This window comes from Melospiza georgiana, chromosome 12 (assembly GCF_028018845.1).
Source record: "Melospiza georgiana isolate bMelGeo1 chromosome 12, bMelGeo1.pri, whole genome shotgun sequence".
Classification (NCBI taxonomy): Eukaryota; Metazoa; Chordata; class Aves; order Passeriformes; family Passerellidae; genus Melospiza; species Melospiza georgiana.
This window is the reverse complement of record NC_080441.1, coordinates 9,560,120-9,576,494: the sequence shown is the minus strand read 5'-3', so window position 1 is coordinate 9,576,494 and position 16,375 is coordinate 9,560,120. Positions and strand designations below refer to the sequence as shown.

At 42.0% G+C, this 16,375-nt stretch overlaps 1 protein-coding gene across 4 annotated transcripts in view; it reads right to left on the bottom strand.

Annotated features, from left to right (window-relative positions):
- The window catches only part of GRIA3 (glutamate ionotropic receptor AMPA type subunit 3), a 142,343-nt gene extending 126,223 nt beyond the window's left edge, over positions 1 to 16,120 (bottom strand). For 2 of the 4 annotated variants that reach the window (XM_058032486.1, XM_058032487.1), the window contains exons 1-2: positions 15,837 to 16,120; positions 14,821 to 14,979 (exon numbers count right to left, since the gene is read on the bottom strand). In XM_058032486.1, the coding sequence (XP_057888469.1) occupies positions 14,821 to 14,979; positions 15,837 to 15,927 (250 nt within the window). In that variant the 5' untranslated portion in view covers positions 15,928 to 16,120. The remainder of the gene's footprint in view (positions 1 to 14,820; positions 14,980 to 15,836) is intronic. The other 2 variants (XM_058032485.1, XM_058032489.1) reach the window with 1 other exon arrangement.
- Positions 16,121 to 16,375: the final 255 nt, after the last annotated feature.

Below are 16,375 nucleotides of genomic sequence, written 5' to 3'. Positions count from 1 at the left end.
GATCACACTTTTTCAAAATATCAATCCTTCAAAGATACTGCAATGTATCAATGTGAGAGCACATTCTCTAAAATGTGAGAGGGGCTTTTATTTCAACTTTTGGGGTTCTAACTCATTCAAGTTAGAACAGATTGTTCCACAGCCAACAGGCCATCTGCTGACCTTGTCTCCAGCAAATCCCACAGAAAAAGACACTGTGATGGAACAACCCAGGCAACTGGGATACACACCATTAAGTAAGAGACAGAATGAAGAATGGAAAACTTTTGAGGGTAACTGTAGACAAACACAATCACTGCATCAATGCATTTTTTTTAAATAAAAAAATGAGAAAGATGAAGGTATTTGCTCTGAAGCCAGAAGACTACTAGTGCCTTGCAAACAGGGCTTGTCTCAAGGGTTTCTTTGATTTTAAAACAAAACTGTGGTGATAGAGTACACTTAAATAGTCTCTTTTCTATCTGCAACTTCCAAGAAGTCCTTTACTCTTTTATTAAAACAACTGTTCTTCACCTCCACAGCATAAGATTGTATAAGCCAGTTAGTACTCACCGAGTTTTGCTGTGTCACCTCATTTCAACATAAACTGTTAACTGGTTGTTACTAACAAAGGTACAAAAAAATATTTTCAGAGTCTAATGCTCCATTCTGTATTCCTTCAAGTAACTTTTAATACTTTTGAATTAGGGTAAGAAAAGTCAATGCAGACACTGCCTGCAAGGACATATAATTCAGTGTATCATTTCATAACCCAGCTGTCAACAGAGACAACATTTTTATAATCCATGTATTGTATGCGTGCCAGTATGAGATGAATAGTCCTGTAACTATAATCAATACCGTTCATTCAAACAACTGGCAGCAGCATTTCAGACAACTGGCAATTTCATCAGTTTCACTGGGCTGCCCAAAAATAAACAGCTTGAGAAGGATGAATGATCTCTGTGGTTATCTATAAATAATACTAATCTCAGTCATTTGTTTCAGGGGGTTCATCACTGGGAGCTGCAGAAGTCTCATATCAGCGCAGAAGGCATGGCATCCTTCAAGAAACTAAAGAAATGCTGATGAATTTTACTGTTGGTTTTTCATTCACACAGTTACTGTACTTACATACAGGTCCCACTGAAAGCTGCAGGATCCCTCCAGTGCTTCAGTAGTTCCAGCTTTGCAGGAAACTCACATGATCTCAAGGACTGATAAACACCTCAAAATCAAACTGGATTCACAGAAAGCTCCAGTGATCTGAGCAAACCCAGCCTGGGTGGTGACTTACACCAACATCACTTAAAAGAAAATGTGACCAAGTTTGGGGTTTTTAACTACTTCAGTGTGAACCTTGCCCACTCTCAAGAGTTACTGAGAGAAAACAAACCCAACAGCTCCATGTGAGTGAGACTAATGCCAAGGCTGATGGGCGCGAGGTGAACCCAGGCAGACGGGGAACAGAAGGCGCCATTCACAGTCCTGTTCACTGTCTCTGGAAAGTGAAATAGCTCCTTTTTTTAAATTTTTAAATTATGCTCCTATCTATAAAAGCAAAGCAAGAACAGAGAACATAGAAAAAGGAATAAAGACAGCTGACTAAAGGGAAAAACCACATCCCTGTGAAGTACAGATCCCAAAGAAAGCTTCTAAAGCCCTGAAGTGAAAAGGATCCAGTTGCTGTGGTTGTAGTGAGTCTCTCCCTGGAGCCTTGCAGGGCTGTGAGGAAGGTACTGCAACACTACTGCTGTCTAGAATGTGACCCTGCACATTGGTGAGTCACCAGCCCTGGGCTGAGGCACATATCTCCTGCAGGAAAAACTCCTAACCACCAGGAATTCTTACAGGTTTTCTTCTACCCTATTTCACTGCAAGAATTACAAGATGCCTGGTGTGTGCTCTAGGGAAAACAGAGGAAAGATCAGTTCTCTCAAGAACCTAGAGGTTGGCACTCCTTGGTTCCAGACAGGATTTGTGGTGCCACGAGCCACCACTGCAGAGAGCTCAATACACCACTAGACTGCAGCAATTCTTTTCTGCAGATATCATGAATGGGAGCCAAGGCCATCACCTCAGCTCCTTCACATAGAGTGCAATGCTCCAAAGAAAATCCATCAGATGAGCTCTGCAGAAGTACCCAAGCCCTCTGAACACAGTCTGAGCAGGAAGCAATGGCACATCTGTGTGTGTTGATCTGTTTAATTACCCAGGTAATCAAACTGCTGCTGCACCAAGCTTCAAAAGTCACATTGTTCCATCTACATCCAAAAATCACTTTTCAGCCTTAAAGCCTGTTGCTTGGAAAATTTAAATCCTGGCAATTAAAATAATCTTCAACTTGTAGCATTATCCAATTTACAAGCTTATTGCTAGTTTAATGACAATCAGCATGCCCGGCCACACTAAAACAGCATTGCAGTGGGATGTTTTCAGCATAAACACCAACAGCAAATGGATTAATGGCACCAACTTCTCTGAAAAGAGAACACTCACCAGTGAACAAACAGGGGAACCTCACAAACTCCACACCTCTGAGAAATTAATTAATTTCTTAATTAAAAAATTAAGGTTGTGGCTGTTTTAAAATGAAAGCCTTGATTTTATTGTTAAAGTAAAATTGTCCGTAGGGCATTCATAAAGAAAAGCCAGCTTTTAAGAATGGGTAAATTTACCAAGCTGCACATCTTTGATCATCAATATTTTAAAGTTACTACTTCTTATTCTATATTGCCAATAAATCTCCACACACTGTAACTGTAATCATCACAGCACAACACGATCCACTTCTCCTGGAGATTTAAAGTTGGACTCAGTTGCAAAAAAGCACATGAACTAGGCAGGAGGATGGCTAAACTGGTAAAATAGTCTCTCAGTTTCAGGTAAATTATGAGGTAGCAGCATGCACTGTTATTAACCTGAAGTTCATAATGAGAGCTTAAATGAACAGTTCTCAGTGGACACAGGCCTTTGTAAGGGAGCTGCACTCCTGCAGTTGGCACTAATTGATCCTTTTGCTGGCAGGCTCAGTGGAAAAGGCAGCAGCAGCAGGAACCGCAGGCCCTTCTCTGTCACGCAGAACAAAGTCACAGTCCTGATTATCCAGGAGGTTTGATCTTAATGCTCTACACTTCTACAGCTGCTTTCATCCAGGAATGAGGCAGCCAGGATAGCAGGGGAGACTATCATGCTGCTTTTGCCCTTCTCACACCCATTTTGCAGAAGGTCTCCTGTTTTTGGGGTTTTCAGACACTTTTTCAAGTGTACTCCACACACATTCAGTCACAGAGCTGAACCTCTGAGAAACTGAAATGATTCATATCTCATACATAGCTTTACCCAGGCTTCTTGAACACACAAATAATTTTGATTTTAATCCCCCTATAGAGCATTTTGCCATAAACTGAAATCAACCCAGCATATAAAAGAAATAGACTGGGCTGATATAATCAGTTTTAGAGACAACATAGTCAAAAGTAGAATTTTATCCACAAAGATGCCATTTTAAAATTCATGTGGAGATCCTGACTAAGGCAGACTATTCCAGTGCAGCAGATTCTGGAATCAATTAACAAAACAATTCTTATTAACACAGAGAATCTCCAGACAGTACCAAGGAAGCACAGAATCTTTGAAGAAAAGCCCGCAAGGAAAATATACTTTAATATCAAATTGTATCCTCCAGCGTATGCAGAGATTGCCTCAAATCTCAAAAGCATCTTATGAGAAACAGGGGCTAGCACTGCAGAACAACACAATAAGAATTTAAGACAGGAAGTGCAGATAATTTATCTAAATAAAGCTTTCAGGAGAATAACTGATTTATGTTGATACTGATCCAAGCTGGAACCTGACCAGGATGCAGGAGTTAGCATCACTACCCACAATAGGTTCCCCATTTATGAAAAACAACAGTGTGTTTTTACACATGAAAATAAATTCAAATGCTAGCTTTATGCTTCTGTCAAAAGACCCTGTTCTACCAGACACTAGTTCTTGAATTAGCTATAGAAAGACTCAGAAAAAGGTGCAATGTTTTTTCAGTCAAGACTGGCACTATTCTTGCAAGCACCTAAGAGACACAAGGAGTTAAATTTCACAGAAGAGTCTATGGTCTTTAATGTCACACAGCCTCTATTCATAAAAGAAATGCAAAATACATAAACTGATGCAGAAAAAAGTAGTGAAGCTTCACAGCCACAAAAAATATACCTGTAGTTGGGAAAGAGGGGAAAAAAGAGGAAATCTGAAAGTAGAGTTGGAATAAGTGACTTCTGCTAAAAGCGGGGTCAGCACTTTCCACTGGAGACCATTTGATTTACACTATTTTGTTTCAACTGAAAAACGAAATCTTTCCTTGGCAGATTCTGCTCTACAGAGTCTATTACAGATACTTCTGAGATATCCAGCATCATTTATAAGGAGACACTTACTACTGCTGAACGTGATCATTTTGCTAAATTTCCCAAAGTTCCAGAAGGAAACGACATGCAATGCAACACAAGGGTGTATTCAGCTGCTGAAGTCAAGGGTCTGAACAACCTGCACAGCCCTGGAGGAAGGGTGTGCTATTGATTAAGATGTTCAGGGTGTGCTATTGATTAAGATGTTCAGGATGCCCCCTGAAGAATCCATTGGCTGTCCTGGACCCACAGTCCCTACTCAGAGCCAAGAACACCCCAGGAGGGACCACTCTTCTTTTAGCCTTTACTGATTTCACAGAGCTACGCCAAATCCACCCTGGTGTAAATCACATCAGAAGAAGACCTCACCATATATCTTGACTGTCACAGCTGAGACAGCCACAATACACAGAGTGTCAGTGCACGATTTCAGAAGGCTTTAAGCATTCACCCAGAGGAACACCTTACCACATCAGAAGGCTTCAGGCACCTGCCCACACAGAGCAGCACCAGCTCACTTCAGAAGGCTGCAAGCATCTGCCCTGCTTGTTCTTCAGCCCAGCCTTTTATACCCTCCTGTTGATGCATTGCACCTGTGCCCTCTGCTCCCTTGGGTGGTTGCTCAGTGTCCCTGGGCACTCCATGGCTCGTTGTGTCACTGCTGCTCACCTGCTGCTCACAGCTGTGCCCATTGGGGATGGGGCTCAGCCCCACTCCCAATTAACACAAGCTGTGCACCCACATTGACTGCCCCTACTTATTCTAATGGAATACAGAGGCTTTTTTTTTTTTTTTTTGAGGGTAGAACAATGAAGCACTAATCACTAGGTCCCAGTGGTCACTGCAGATATGCATTACTAAGTATCACCACTTGCAATTTCTCTTTGTGTTATATAGAACAAAAATAATTGTCAGTAAAGCACACCTGACACATATGAACACACACCTTTGAAGCAGGACACAGCAGTTGTATAAACCTTCACAACATTTACTGCCCTCTGCATGTAGAAAGTGACACTGATCCATGCTCTAGAGCAGCTTCTGCACCTGGAGTGCCAAACTGCAGCGGTGGAAAACTTCAGGAGGGTTAACTGGTCTGATTTGGATCAATTTTGGCTTTATCTCATTGCCTCTCCAGGTAACAAAGTAAATTGCCTGTAGATGGGGTGGAAAGACATGCTATACATACTTTGACTGACAAAAGTCATCTATCCATAAAATCCATCACAAGCAGTTTGTACTATATACCCTGAAAAAAGCAGGATTTCCTCCAAATCATATACAATTTTATATTCACATCCATAATCTATATGTTCTTATAAAAATTGGACAGAATAGGTGTTTTTTATATGAAAAAAGCAGATTCATGCCCACAGAAACATCTTGCTAACTTGGATAAGCTTCACCAAATTGTTTCAACTGGGGAAAAAAATGCACAAAACAGAAATAATAATTTCCAAAACAAAATACTAGACTTCAGCTGAAGCTGAGTAATTTTTTTTAGGCCTGAAACTATTTAAAAAAGCTTTTATTTTTAATTCTCACATTTTCTGGTTGATCCCAATCTAAATCTTTAAAACCTTTTTGGAACTACATCTGAAATGAAAGATTAGCAAGTCACACAGCTCCCATCATTTCAATCAAGATATTCTGGGATATACAATTAGTTTCTGGGATGCACAGAACAGTGGGATAATGGTTCTATAGAGGAAGTAGGTCTGAGCTGGCTGAGGCATTCAATATAAATATATGAAAACTATCATTAGTCATGAGAATCACTCTGCTGACATGGCTGAAATAGGCAAGAAATAGGATTAGCTGGCACATTATGATCATGTACCTTTTTTCTCTTTAGCCCATTTTCTATTCATCAAGAAGTCATAAGCAAATAGGCACAAAAAGCAATGTTTTAAAAAAGAAATTCAGAGTTGGATAGTAGGTATTATGCAGAATGTTTGCTCATTCAGCACTTCCTTATGTTCAAGTGCTTTTCACATATTCCACAACAGCAGTGAAGCCACTCTGGAGATGCTACTTGACCACTGCACAAACACTTCAGAGGAAGATTGGTGAGTACATTAAACTTGCTAGATAATTTAGAATCCCCCTAACAGTTTTGAGTCAATCCAGGGTTAGAGTTGGGGTCAGTCCTTTGCAAATCAATAGACACTAATTAGCTCTCATCTAACTGCTGGGAAAAAAAGAACACATGAACTTGAGTTTTCTGACCAGCAGACTTCATTAGAATTCAAACTTGGTGACACAAGATGTAAAGTCTAAGAACACAAAACCTCTGTAACTGTTAAAAAACCAGTGTTTCACCATGCTCTCCTGCAGGAAGGCTACAAAAAGTTCATCACTTGAAAAAACTTTGCTATTACTACTTCTCCCCAGGCCATCTTCCCCTTTGCAGCTCCACTTAAGCAGAAAAACACAAATTACAGCAATGATAATCACCAAAAAGTTTTAGGGAATTTAGCATGCACAGCTGAGTATAAAGACACATCAAGATGTGTGTCATGATACAGCAACCCTGTGATCCACAAGACCAGATCCATGTTCACTAAGTGGGCTGCAGCACCCAAATCAGAGTAAGATCTCTGAAATGGAAATGAGACAAAGAAATCATGGGAGGCAGCAACCCCTGAACGCACTGCTGCACATCTCTTGGAAAAGCTAGCAGCTGTGAGATACTGATTACAGCACACCTCACTGGGAGAAATCAACAGACAGCAGCACTTCTGGTAAAGACAGGTCTTTCTCCATCACTCAAATAAACAGAGTGTGGGGCCAGGTAGGCAAGAATTGGGCATTTGCTGTGCTGCAGTAGTATGGACCAGACCTATTATAAAGACCCAAAGGGCATAGCAGGCAAAAAACTTTTCAGTATCAAATATTTTTTCTCTCCAACAGCTTTGCTTATTTCAGGTAAGGAGCTGAAAACTCCTCCTTAGCCAAGTGATAGATTGGCTCACTGTATGGCTGTGACACATGTTCTCCCAGGTCCATCAGTGGGAATGAACATCTTACAGCAAGGACAGCAATTTGTAATTGCCAATTTCAATTCATCTTTCAACAGGATCAAAAGTAGGCTGGATTTTGGTGGGGATTTTTTTTTCTTCCTTCTTTTTTTTCTTGTTTTGTTGGTTGTTTTTTGGTTTTGGGCTTGTCTTTTTTTCGGAAGTGGAAGAAGTGATCAATAAATCAAAGAAGGTTCTGTTAGCCTAAGCTCTCCAAGTTTTTTACTGGAAACAGCCTTGCAGTACCTCTGAGACAGAGGGAAATTTTACTACCCTTGTATAAGAGAGAGCAAAACTGTGCTATTAAAGAACAATCCAACTTACTCCAAATCATGCTATGAGCCTCCAGAGGATTCCACCACCTCCAAAGTTCAGTCCCTTTACCAGATAGACCAGGCCCAAATGCTTGATGTTTGCATGTGACAAAACCCCCCATGGTGAAATCAGCAAGCACAATTCCACACATCAGCCCAGGAGAACGACGTGTGAAAATAATGAAGTATACACAAAATAAGTGTCTATGCACAGACTATACACCATCAGACACTAGCTATCTCTTACCCAGACAGCTGCATATAATTTTAAAGACAGTCCTTTTAGTAAAAAACTCTCAAGCTATTGAAGCACCCATACAGCCCTACATATTTTTTAAATTCTTGACCAGAATTTCAAACATTACATTTGAACAAGCTCCAGCACATATCAGCCCAACGCAAGGGCAGGACCAAGCATTCAAAGCCAATCACTTAAGTTATGTGGACTGAAAGCAAACGTGTAAATTGCACTTGAAACAAAACAAGCAAAAAAACTTTCAGCATATCTGAAACATCCAAACAGTCTAGCAAAATAATGACATACAAGTGACCAGACAGGTCACTCCATTCCAGCAGAAGAGCGCTCACCTGCACCATTATCCATTCCAGGAAAGCAATTCACCCTTTCTACAAGTGCCTGGGCAAGTTATCCACAGCACTGTGTCTCTGCAGATTGATCCTCACGCATTAAAGGCTTCCGTGCCTCCTGTGTGGTGTTTGTGTCAGGGTTGCACATTGCCACTTGCTATTTTAGAAACAGCTAAGATGATAAAATAGATCCAGAGCCTCAGACACAAAGGCAAGGATATGCAGGAATGACTGCTCAGTGGATTCTGACATAACCCGTTCCTAGTTCACTCCTTCTCTTTACACAGAAACCCCATCACATGTTTCTCTCTTGCTCTGTGCATACACAATAGTATCACCTCTAACACATCTTTGTGAGACCAGCTGAAAGGGTACTCACTGCCTTTGAATAGTTCACACATTGCTGCGCACTAATAAAATGAACTCTGCATTCTGTACCTGCTGATATAGAAATGTCTCCAAACTTCCCAACAGAGTCAGGCTGGCATGTGCCCTGTGAGGCTGTGTGGCAGCTTTTAGTGCCCAGCTGCAATGGCTACAAGCAGCAGAGCAGGAGTGTCTACCCTGGAGTCTCCATCAGATGGCTGCACATGAAAACTCAAAGATTATTTCAAATTTGACGTTTCAAAGGCATCTGATATTCTAAATATCAACAATAATATAAAGCAGGTGATACAACAGAGGGGAGCCTCTGGCTCTGACAGGAAATGTAATGCATACATATTTAGAAGAAAAGAATCTCCATGGGTGAAATTTGGAAATTGCTTCACTGCAGTGATCATCACAGCTTCACAGACAGTGGTTTTATCTACATCAATCATTTCTAAATTTTTGGCTTTAGATCACCACGTTGTTCCAGTGGAAGTACAAGCCTTCACACAGCAAACCTCCTGACAATAGGTACAGAGTTTTTAGGCTGCCTTATGAATTTCCTTAGAAAAGGGGTGATGGCCTTCCAGTGATCTCTGCTCTCCAGCAGCACAGAAAGTACTGCTCTCAGGTTGTAACTTAAATGCCAAAAACCAATTCACATAACACCTTTCTCACAATAAATGAACACAGGTTTTCATTTATATGGGTTGGCTGGGTTTGTAATGAATGATGAAAACAGTGTTGATAGTTCAAAAATAACATATTCTAAAACATTTTCAGGATGCCGAACTAAATCAAAATTAGCATTCTAAAACTGGTAATGATAAAATATGTACTTTAAATGGAAAATGTTAAATCGATGGTTTGTGACAATAAAGAAACACTGAGAATACATCAGCTCTCATTTCACACCTTCTTGCATAACAGTCCTACACTGGCAGTAGGATGGCCTCCCACCTCCCAGACACTGAACACAGTGAACCCAGAGGAAAGAAACCCACTGTTTTCTGCAGCTCTTGGACAAGCTCCCGAATCAGCCTTCAACAAAACTGTGGGGCTTTTTTTTTGTGGTTGTTAAAAGCTTCTGTCACAGGCTAGTTTCCCATCATGGTATCTCCATTTCCTCCCAGAGATAAACTGCTGTTATACATTTCATGGGAAGGTGCAGTTAATTAGTACCTCTTCAACCTGCCCTAATAGCCCCATGGGTTGTCCAGGCCCAATGCTATACAGGAAAAAGGAACAATTTCATAGCTGTATCTGCACAAAATCTTTCCAAAACTAAACAAGTAAATGGCACTCTTTACCATGCTTTACTCTTTATTCATGTGGTGAACTCAAGAGTTTCTCAAAAAAGTGTCCATCCATATAAGTTATTTTTTCCATCTCTACTGTGTGAGTTAAATAGCACCCTAACATTTAAACAGTATACATCAATGTAATGTACACAGCAGAGGAGAGTAAGCTTATTCTGAAATTAATTTAAGAAATAATAAAACATAGTTTGAAAGTGGTATGGTTCCTTCTGCTAAGACTGAGATCACATTAAGTTTAATGACAAATCATCTGCTCTGCCATGAAGTGGAAACAAATGTTAGTTGCAACACACCTTTCAGGTTTCAGCCTAGACCCAATAATGCAAAAGCTTTGACCCTTAAACTGAAGCCAGCTGCTCTTCGTGGTCATACAGCAGTTACACACAATACTTGAGTGCATTTTGCAGCATGAATGGCATTTTCAGTGGTCTGTAATGAGTAGAGTTATGTAGAAAGCACATTTCCAGGAGTTTTACCACAGAACACTGGAGAAACCAGAGTATATTCCACACTGGGAGAGTTCAGGCATCTCCCCTGTGCTCGCTGCTCCCGCAGAACCAGCAGTACCCAGCCCGAACTTGGCAATGCTTTCAGCAACACATGCTTATGCTTTTGGCAGAAGGGAGCTGACCACTTGCAGCATCAGTGTCCTTTGCCAGCTGGCCAAAGAGCACACAGATGCAAGGGAAGCAAATTATCTGCCCACTGGCAAAAAGAAATGCTGAACAGCACCTAAAGAGAACGTGGGCCTGCGCACGTGCGCGCGAGTGCGAGCGAGGGTGCGAGTGAGCTCACACACCCCCACACCTGTGCCCTGGGACAGGGAGCAGCTCAGCTGAACTGCACAAACTGCCTGCTGCTACTCCTGAGCTATCATTTTCTGCAACACTCTCACAACAATGAACATGCACTTTTCCCATTAAAATCTTCCAAGCTGAATTTTTAGGATTAAACACAAAGACTGCAAGGACGCTAAAGTAAATTTTTATAAGTCTGAGATCAGACCCCTTGAAGAAGTGCCGATACAACCACCTACAGGATTTTAGCAGCCAAAGGTTAGCATGTCTTTGCATCCTCCCTCTTTTTTTTTGTCTCTTGAAAAATGAATGCTCATGAAAAAAAAAACCACTACATATCTGTATTTGGTAAAATACAAAAAGCTTTCTGGATTTAGAAGATAGATAGGAAAAAAACTCAGAAAAATTAATGGGACAAGAATTTGCAGCTGATAGGTTAGATTTAGCTGAGAGATGGAATCTATCTGTAGATTAATTAGATTCTACAATCACAGCCCCTTTTCATCTGCACACATCCCACCACTGTCATTACATGATCAACAGATTTTAAAGAAAACTATGCTTTTCACTAAAAAATGCTTTGAGAAATTCAAGAGAGACCATACATAAGGTTTAGTTTACTTTTCTAAATATTTCTTGAAAATTGTACATAAGGCAAGAGCACATTTGTTGGCTGTAAAGGTGTACAACAGCAATTTTTTGCAATGACAGTGCAGAGAGGGAATATGAGATCTGTGTGCTAATGAGCTGACACTGCAGAGGCTGGAGCAGTGTTAGTATAGTGCACTACAAGTGCAGAGCAGAACGACAGACGTGGGCTATTTCTAGGGAATGTGATCTACAGAACTATACACACAATTCAGCATTAACACCAACATCCTTCATCAGATTATGAGCAATGCATGGGAGATATCGCTTCAGTGACAAATTTATATATTTGAGTTGTCATATTCATATTGTTCTGAAAAAACCAGCTCACTCCCTACATGAGCATTTTTAAAGAAAATATAACCTGATTTTGATTTTATAAATTCATAGGTCAAGTCAGCTTGCTTTCTGTTTCTACTGATAGCAAAAAGCTGCATATCTTAAGAAATGTAATAATTTCGCTGGAGCCAACTGATAAACTTCAATTCACCTTTAAATATACTGAATTTTCATTTGTGTTTGCATTTGTTCTCTGTTAAGATATCATACAGCTAAATAAATAAGTGGGCAGATAAATACAGAGTGGATAAATACTGTATGAATGTGTGTAAATTAAATATACAGAGAGGGGCTTGGTGCTAGCAGCGAAGCAGGGAATACATGTACATAAATCAGATTATGCATCATTTAACTGAAAAAGAAATGAGAGGGAGGGGCTTAGGGCAGGAATTTTCTTCTGCTTCTAAACTAGTTTGTTCCCAGGTTGGGATATTGCCAAATCAGCCGTAGCAGAGGTGGGCTATTTTTCTCAGGCTCATGAGAATACTTCAGAAGAGGTTTTTTTCCTCCTCTGGAATGCACCAGATTGCATCAAACGGGATGTGCAGCTGCACAGTAAGAGCCTAAGTCTTTCTGAGCAGAGCCCCCTCAATCCCTGCACACAGAAACACTTACTACAGTCATTATCATACAAATCAATGCAAAAGAGAATGAAAAGTATTATTTTATGGATACTGACTAGTACAGGCACTAGGCTCAGGCTACACATGCTCTTTCCTTCAATTTCCTCTCAGCTCCTGTACCTATCCCACCACAAATTCAGCCTCAGCCGCCCCCCCAGCGAAGGCAGAGTCATTGCAGGTTTCTCTCCATGGAACTCTGCCAATTGCAAATATTGATCAAACGGCTGTGTGACAGCACTGGAGACAATATATGCTTATCTCCGAGTGAGGTAAAAATGTTGTGGAAAGAATTCCTACATGGATATGGCAGCACACTGAAATTATCTGCCACTCCCATAGGAAATGAGGATATGGTTAAAGGCTGGAATTTTGGTCAGGTAGTGTGAGGAGCTATTAATTCATCCTAATGCACTGATACACATAAGTGTTCTGATTTCCAGAGAAAATTGGTACCAAATTCAAACGAATAACTGTTCTGATGGGGTTTTTTGTATTTTGACCTGCTGAAGCTTATGACTGGTGACTTGGACTCGCCGTATTCTTTTCCTATCAACAGTATTATGAGATGGTTGACACAGTACAGACAAGGTCACCTTTTCATTTTCTTTCGTCTGTTTCTTTTTTCACATCTTCTGTTCTTAAATAGGTTACTGTAGGTACATCTTCTTTGGTCTACAGTTTCTCCAGAGATTTAAGTTTTCCCAATTTTACTATACTGGTAATACGGGTGTTGGAACAAGCAGCTCTGTACTGCAGAAAACCATCCCACTTTACTAAAATTGCCACAGCTTTTAATAAGCATTGACAAAAACCATTAGATATCAGAAGATGAGTAGAACACTGACTGAATATACTGAACAAGTGTGTGGATCACTTCTGTTGGTGGGGGAAGAGCTGGTAACAACTTTTAAAAAACAATTAATAATTAATCACCCAAGCAGTTCAACGTATTTAGTTTAAATCCATATAATTGATATTTAGGAAACTGTGGTTGAGATGCAGCCTCTTGAAGGGATTACACTGATTAAGGATTAATAGTCTGATGTTTGTTGTAAGAGCTGTTGAAGCTGGATAGGATTAGTAAAATAAGATGCAAAGTAGAGACATGATTTTATGTACCATTTTTTCCCACTTTACCAAGTATTTTTACTGTATATTACATAATTAACCCCCCTGCAAAAGTTTTAAAGGTTCTACTTCAAAGTCTTTTGGAGAGTGTAACACTGCACTACCAAGAAGCAGTCACATGGGGGGATATGTTAGAATATCAATCCAAAATTTCTCCAAATATTTCCTTACTGTATATTTTACAACCATAAACTTTCTCAGAATATACAGTGGGAAAGAAAATGTAAGAGCTATCCTATCTCCTGAAAATAAAAAAATAAATAAGTTATTAAAAACATATAATTGTTTTAAAGCAAAAATTACTATTTTTCTGTACTCCAGTGCTTCATTATATCAGTACAATGCTTCCTCTTTGACCATTTTACACTGTGAGTATAAACCAGCAAACTGTGAGAAGTAACCTGTTCATTATGTGAAGTTAGTACATTGCATTCAGCAGTCCATTAGATCATGTGCAGACATATATCTCCACATTGCAAAGTGCATTAGCTACCTTGGAAGAGGACTCCTTTCATTTTTAATAATTTACAATAAAACTTGTATAGAATCAAATTTGGATACATCAGTAAAACAAATATCCAGGAACTACTACTGGTAAAGCAATGCTTTTTAAAATGCAGAACACGCACAAGTCTTTCTGAAAGAGATTTTGCATCTTAACACCACATTAGCAATACTCAAAGTTCTATTTTGCATCTTCTGTTAATAAAAGCTCAAATTGTATGTGTGCACTGTTAGTGCAGAGCTATTTCTCCTATCGCCAAGTCTTCTGATTCCATTTTCTCTCCCCTCAGCTCTAACAGTATGTGTCAGTTTACAGTCTCCTCAGCTTTTCACAGGACTCTCACTGTAAGAAAACAACTCAGTATTTCAAGGCAGATGAGGCAAGTAAGCCCCTCTAGCTTCTCCCTCTCAAGGTCACTTCTAAACAGTGGTTTCTGGTTTTTCCCTACATAGTATATTATTTGCAAATTATGCCTTTTCACACAGCTAGGTTGTAGTCTCAACAGGAAAGGGATCTTACTTCAGCAGCAATTCACTGATTGCAGTCACACAGCACTGCTATATCAACATGGTTGTTTTCCTGAAACACAAAACTAAGGGGATGAGGTGGTGAGAGAACTTTTCCTAAGATATTCCATATAATGCTGTAAATCTACTAAACCTCCAGTCACTACACACATTTGTTGCACTATATTGTATGACAAAGAACTCTAGACTACCAGGAAGGAACTGAATGCAGGATAGATAACAAATTAATATATTTTTTAAAACCAGGTATTTACTTACAAGCATTTGTCACTGAAAAACTGTTGGAAGAGTCCAAGTGATCTACGTGATAGTTCAAATGGAAGGGCTTTTCTGTGGTATTTTGGTTTGTGTTGTACAGCTGCACAGCAAATCGAAATGCGCTGTGCTCCTGAACAGTGTTCCTCATGAAAAGTCCACCTAGGTGAGGAGAAAAAAAAAAGGAAAAAAGGAAAAAGGTATTTCAGAATCAATTTTGAGGAGAAACAATGGCAATAAGTTATATTTGCCTGCTGCACACTGCAGGAGAGAACGAACAGGAGCAGCCTGAACGTGAGCACATAACTCTGACAGAGCACCTACATGAAATACATATTCCAAGTCCAAAGTTGGGCTTTTAAAGCCACACACCACATCCAGGTGCCCCCTGAGCAATGAGAGTCGCTTGGAGCTGCAGGTGCACCTTGAAAACCAGGCCACTTCTACACGGACGCCCGCACAGAGATTTAAAAGTCTAACTTGGGGAACCGTGGCACCTAAATCCTGTCCAGACTACCGAAATATCGCCGCTGTAGTGATGTGCGGGGACACGGCGGCGTGCGGCGTGGCAAACGTGCGGTTTCACGGTCTGCTGGAGCGATAGCGCGGCCGAGGGAAATGATGCTCTGAGGGACGGCAGGGAACAGCCCCCGCTGCACTCGCTGCCCTGAGCCTCACGGCTCGCTCGGCCCCGGCTTCGGGCACGTCGCTACAGATTCACGCCACGACTCTCTCACATTATGTGCTCCACGGGATGCGCTGCTCCAGGGCACGGTTCCGCAGAGCGCGGACCCGATCCCCGCCGCTCGCAGGGGTGCGGGCAGCCCGACGCCGCTCGCAGCCGCCCGCCGGCGCTGCCCGGGCACCGCCGCTGCCTTTCGCCCCCAGAAAGGGGAACGAAGCGGAGCAGGGCTGGCTCCTTCCCCGCTGCGCCCGGGCTCGCCCCCCGCTCCCCTCCTCACAACTTCCCCCCGGCTGGCGGGGAAGGCGCGGGTCGCGGTGCCGCGGCGGGCGCTTACCTATACTGATGGTGTTGGGGAACCCCGCCAGAGCCTCCCCCAGCAGCCCCGCCAGCAGCAGCAGGAGGGTCCGGGGCGCGCTCTGCCCCATTTTCTTCAGCCCCTGCGGTTCAGCCCCTAAACCGAAACTGGCGGCACAGGCATGGGCGCAACTGGAGACTCGGAGCGGTGTCAACGGTGGTGGCGATGCTGGCGGAGGTGGTGGGGAGGATGGTCCCCCTCCTTTCGTCTCTTTTTTTTTATTCTTTCCTTCCCCAAATCCCTCTGCTCTCGTCTTCACCCCAGTCTAGCAGGGCTCATTGGCTGCGAGATTGCCTTTCTCGCCCGTCGCCAGCAGCCCCCCCCAACGCAGGGACTTCCCCCAAAGATGGTGGGTAGCGGAGCCGCCGAGGCTGCTCCGCCCGGGCCGGGAGGGGGTTATCGATCAAACTTGGCGTGAGGCGGGCTGGCAGCCGCTCCGCTCCGCTCGGCCCGCCCGCCCAGCCCCGGCGGCTCCGGCCGCGGCTCAGCGCTCGGGGCTGCGGTCGGCGGGAGCGCAC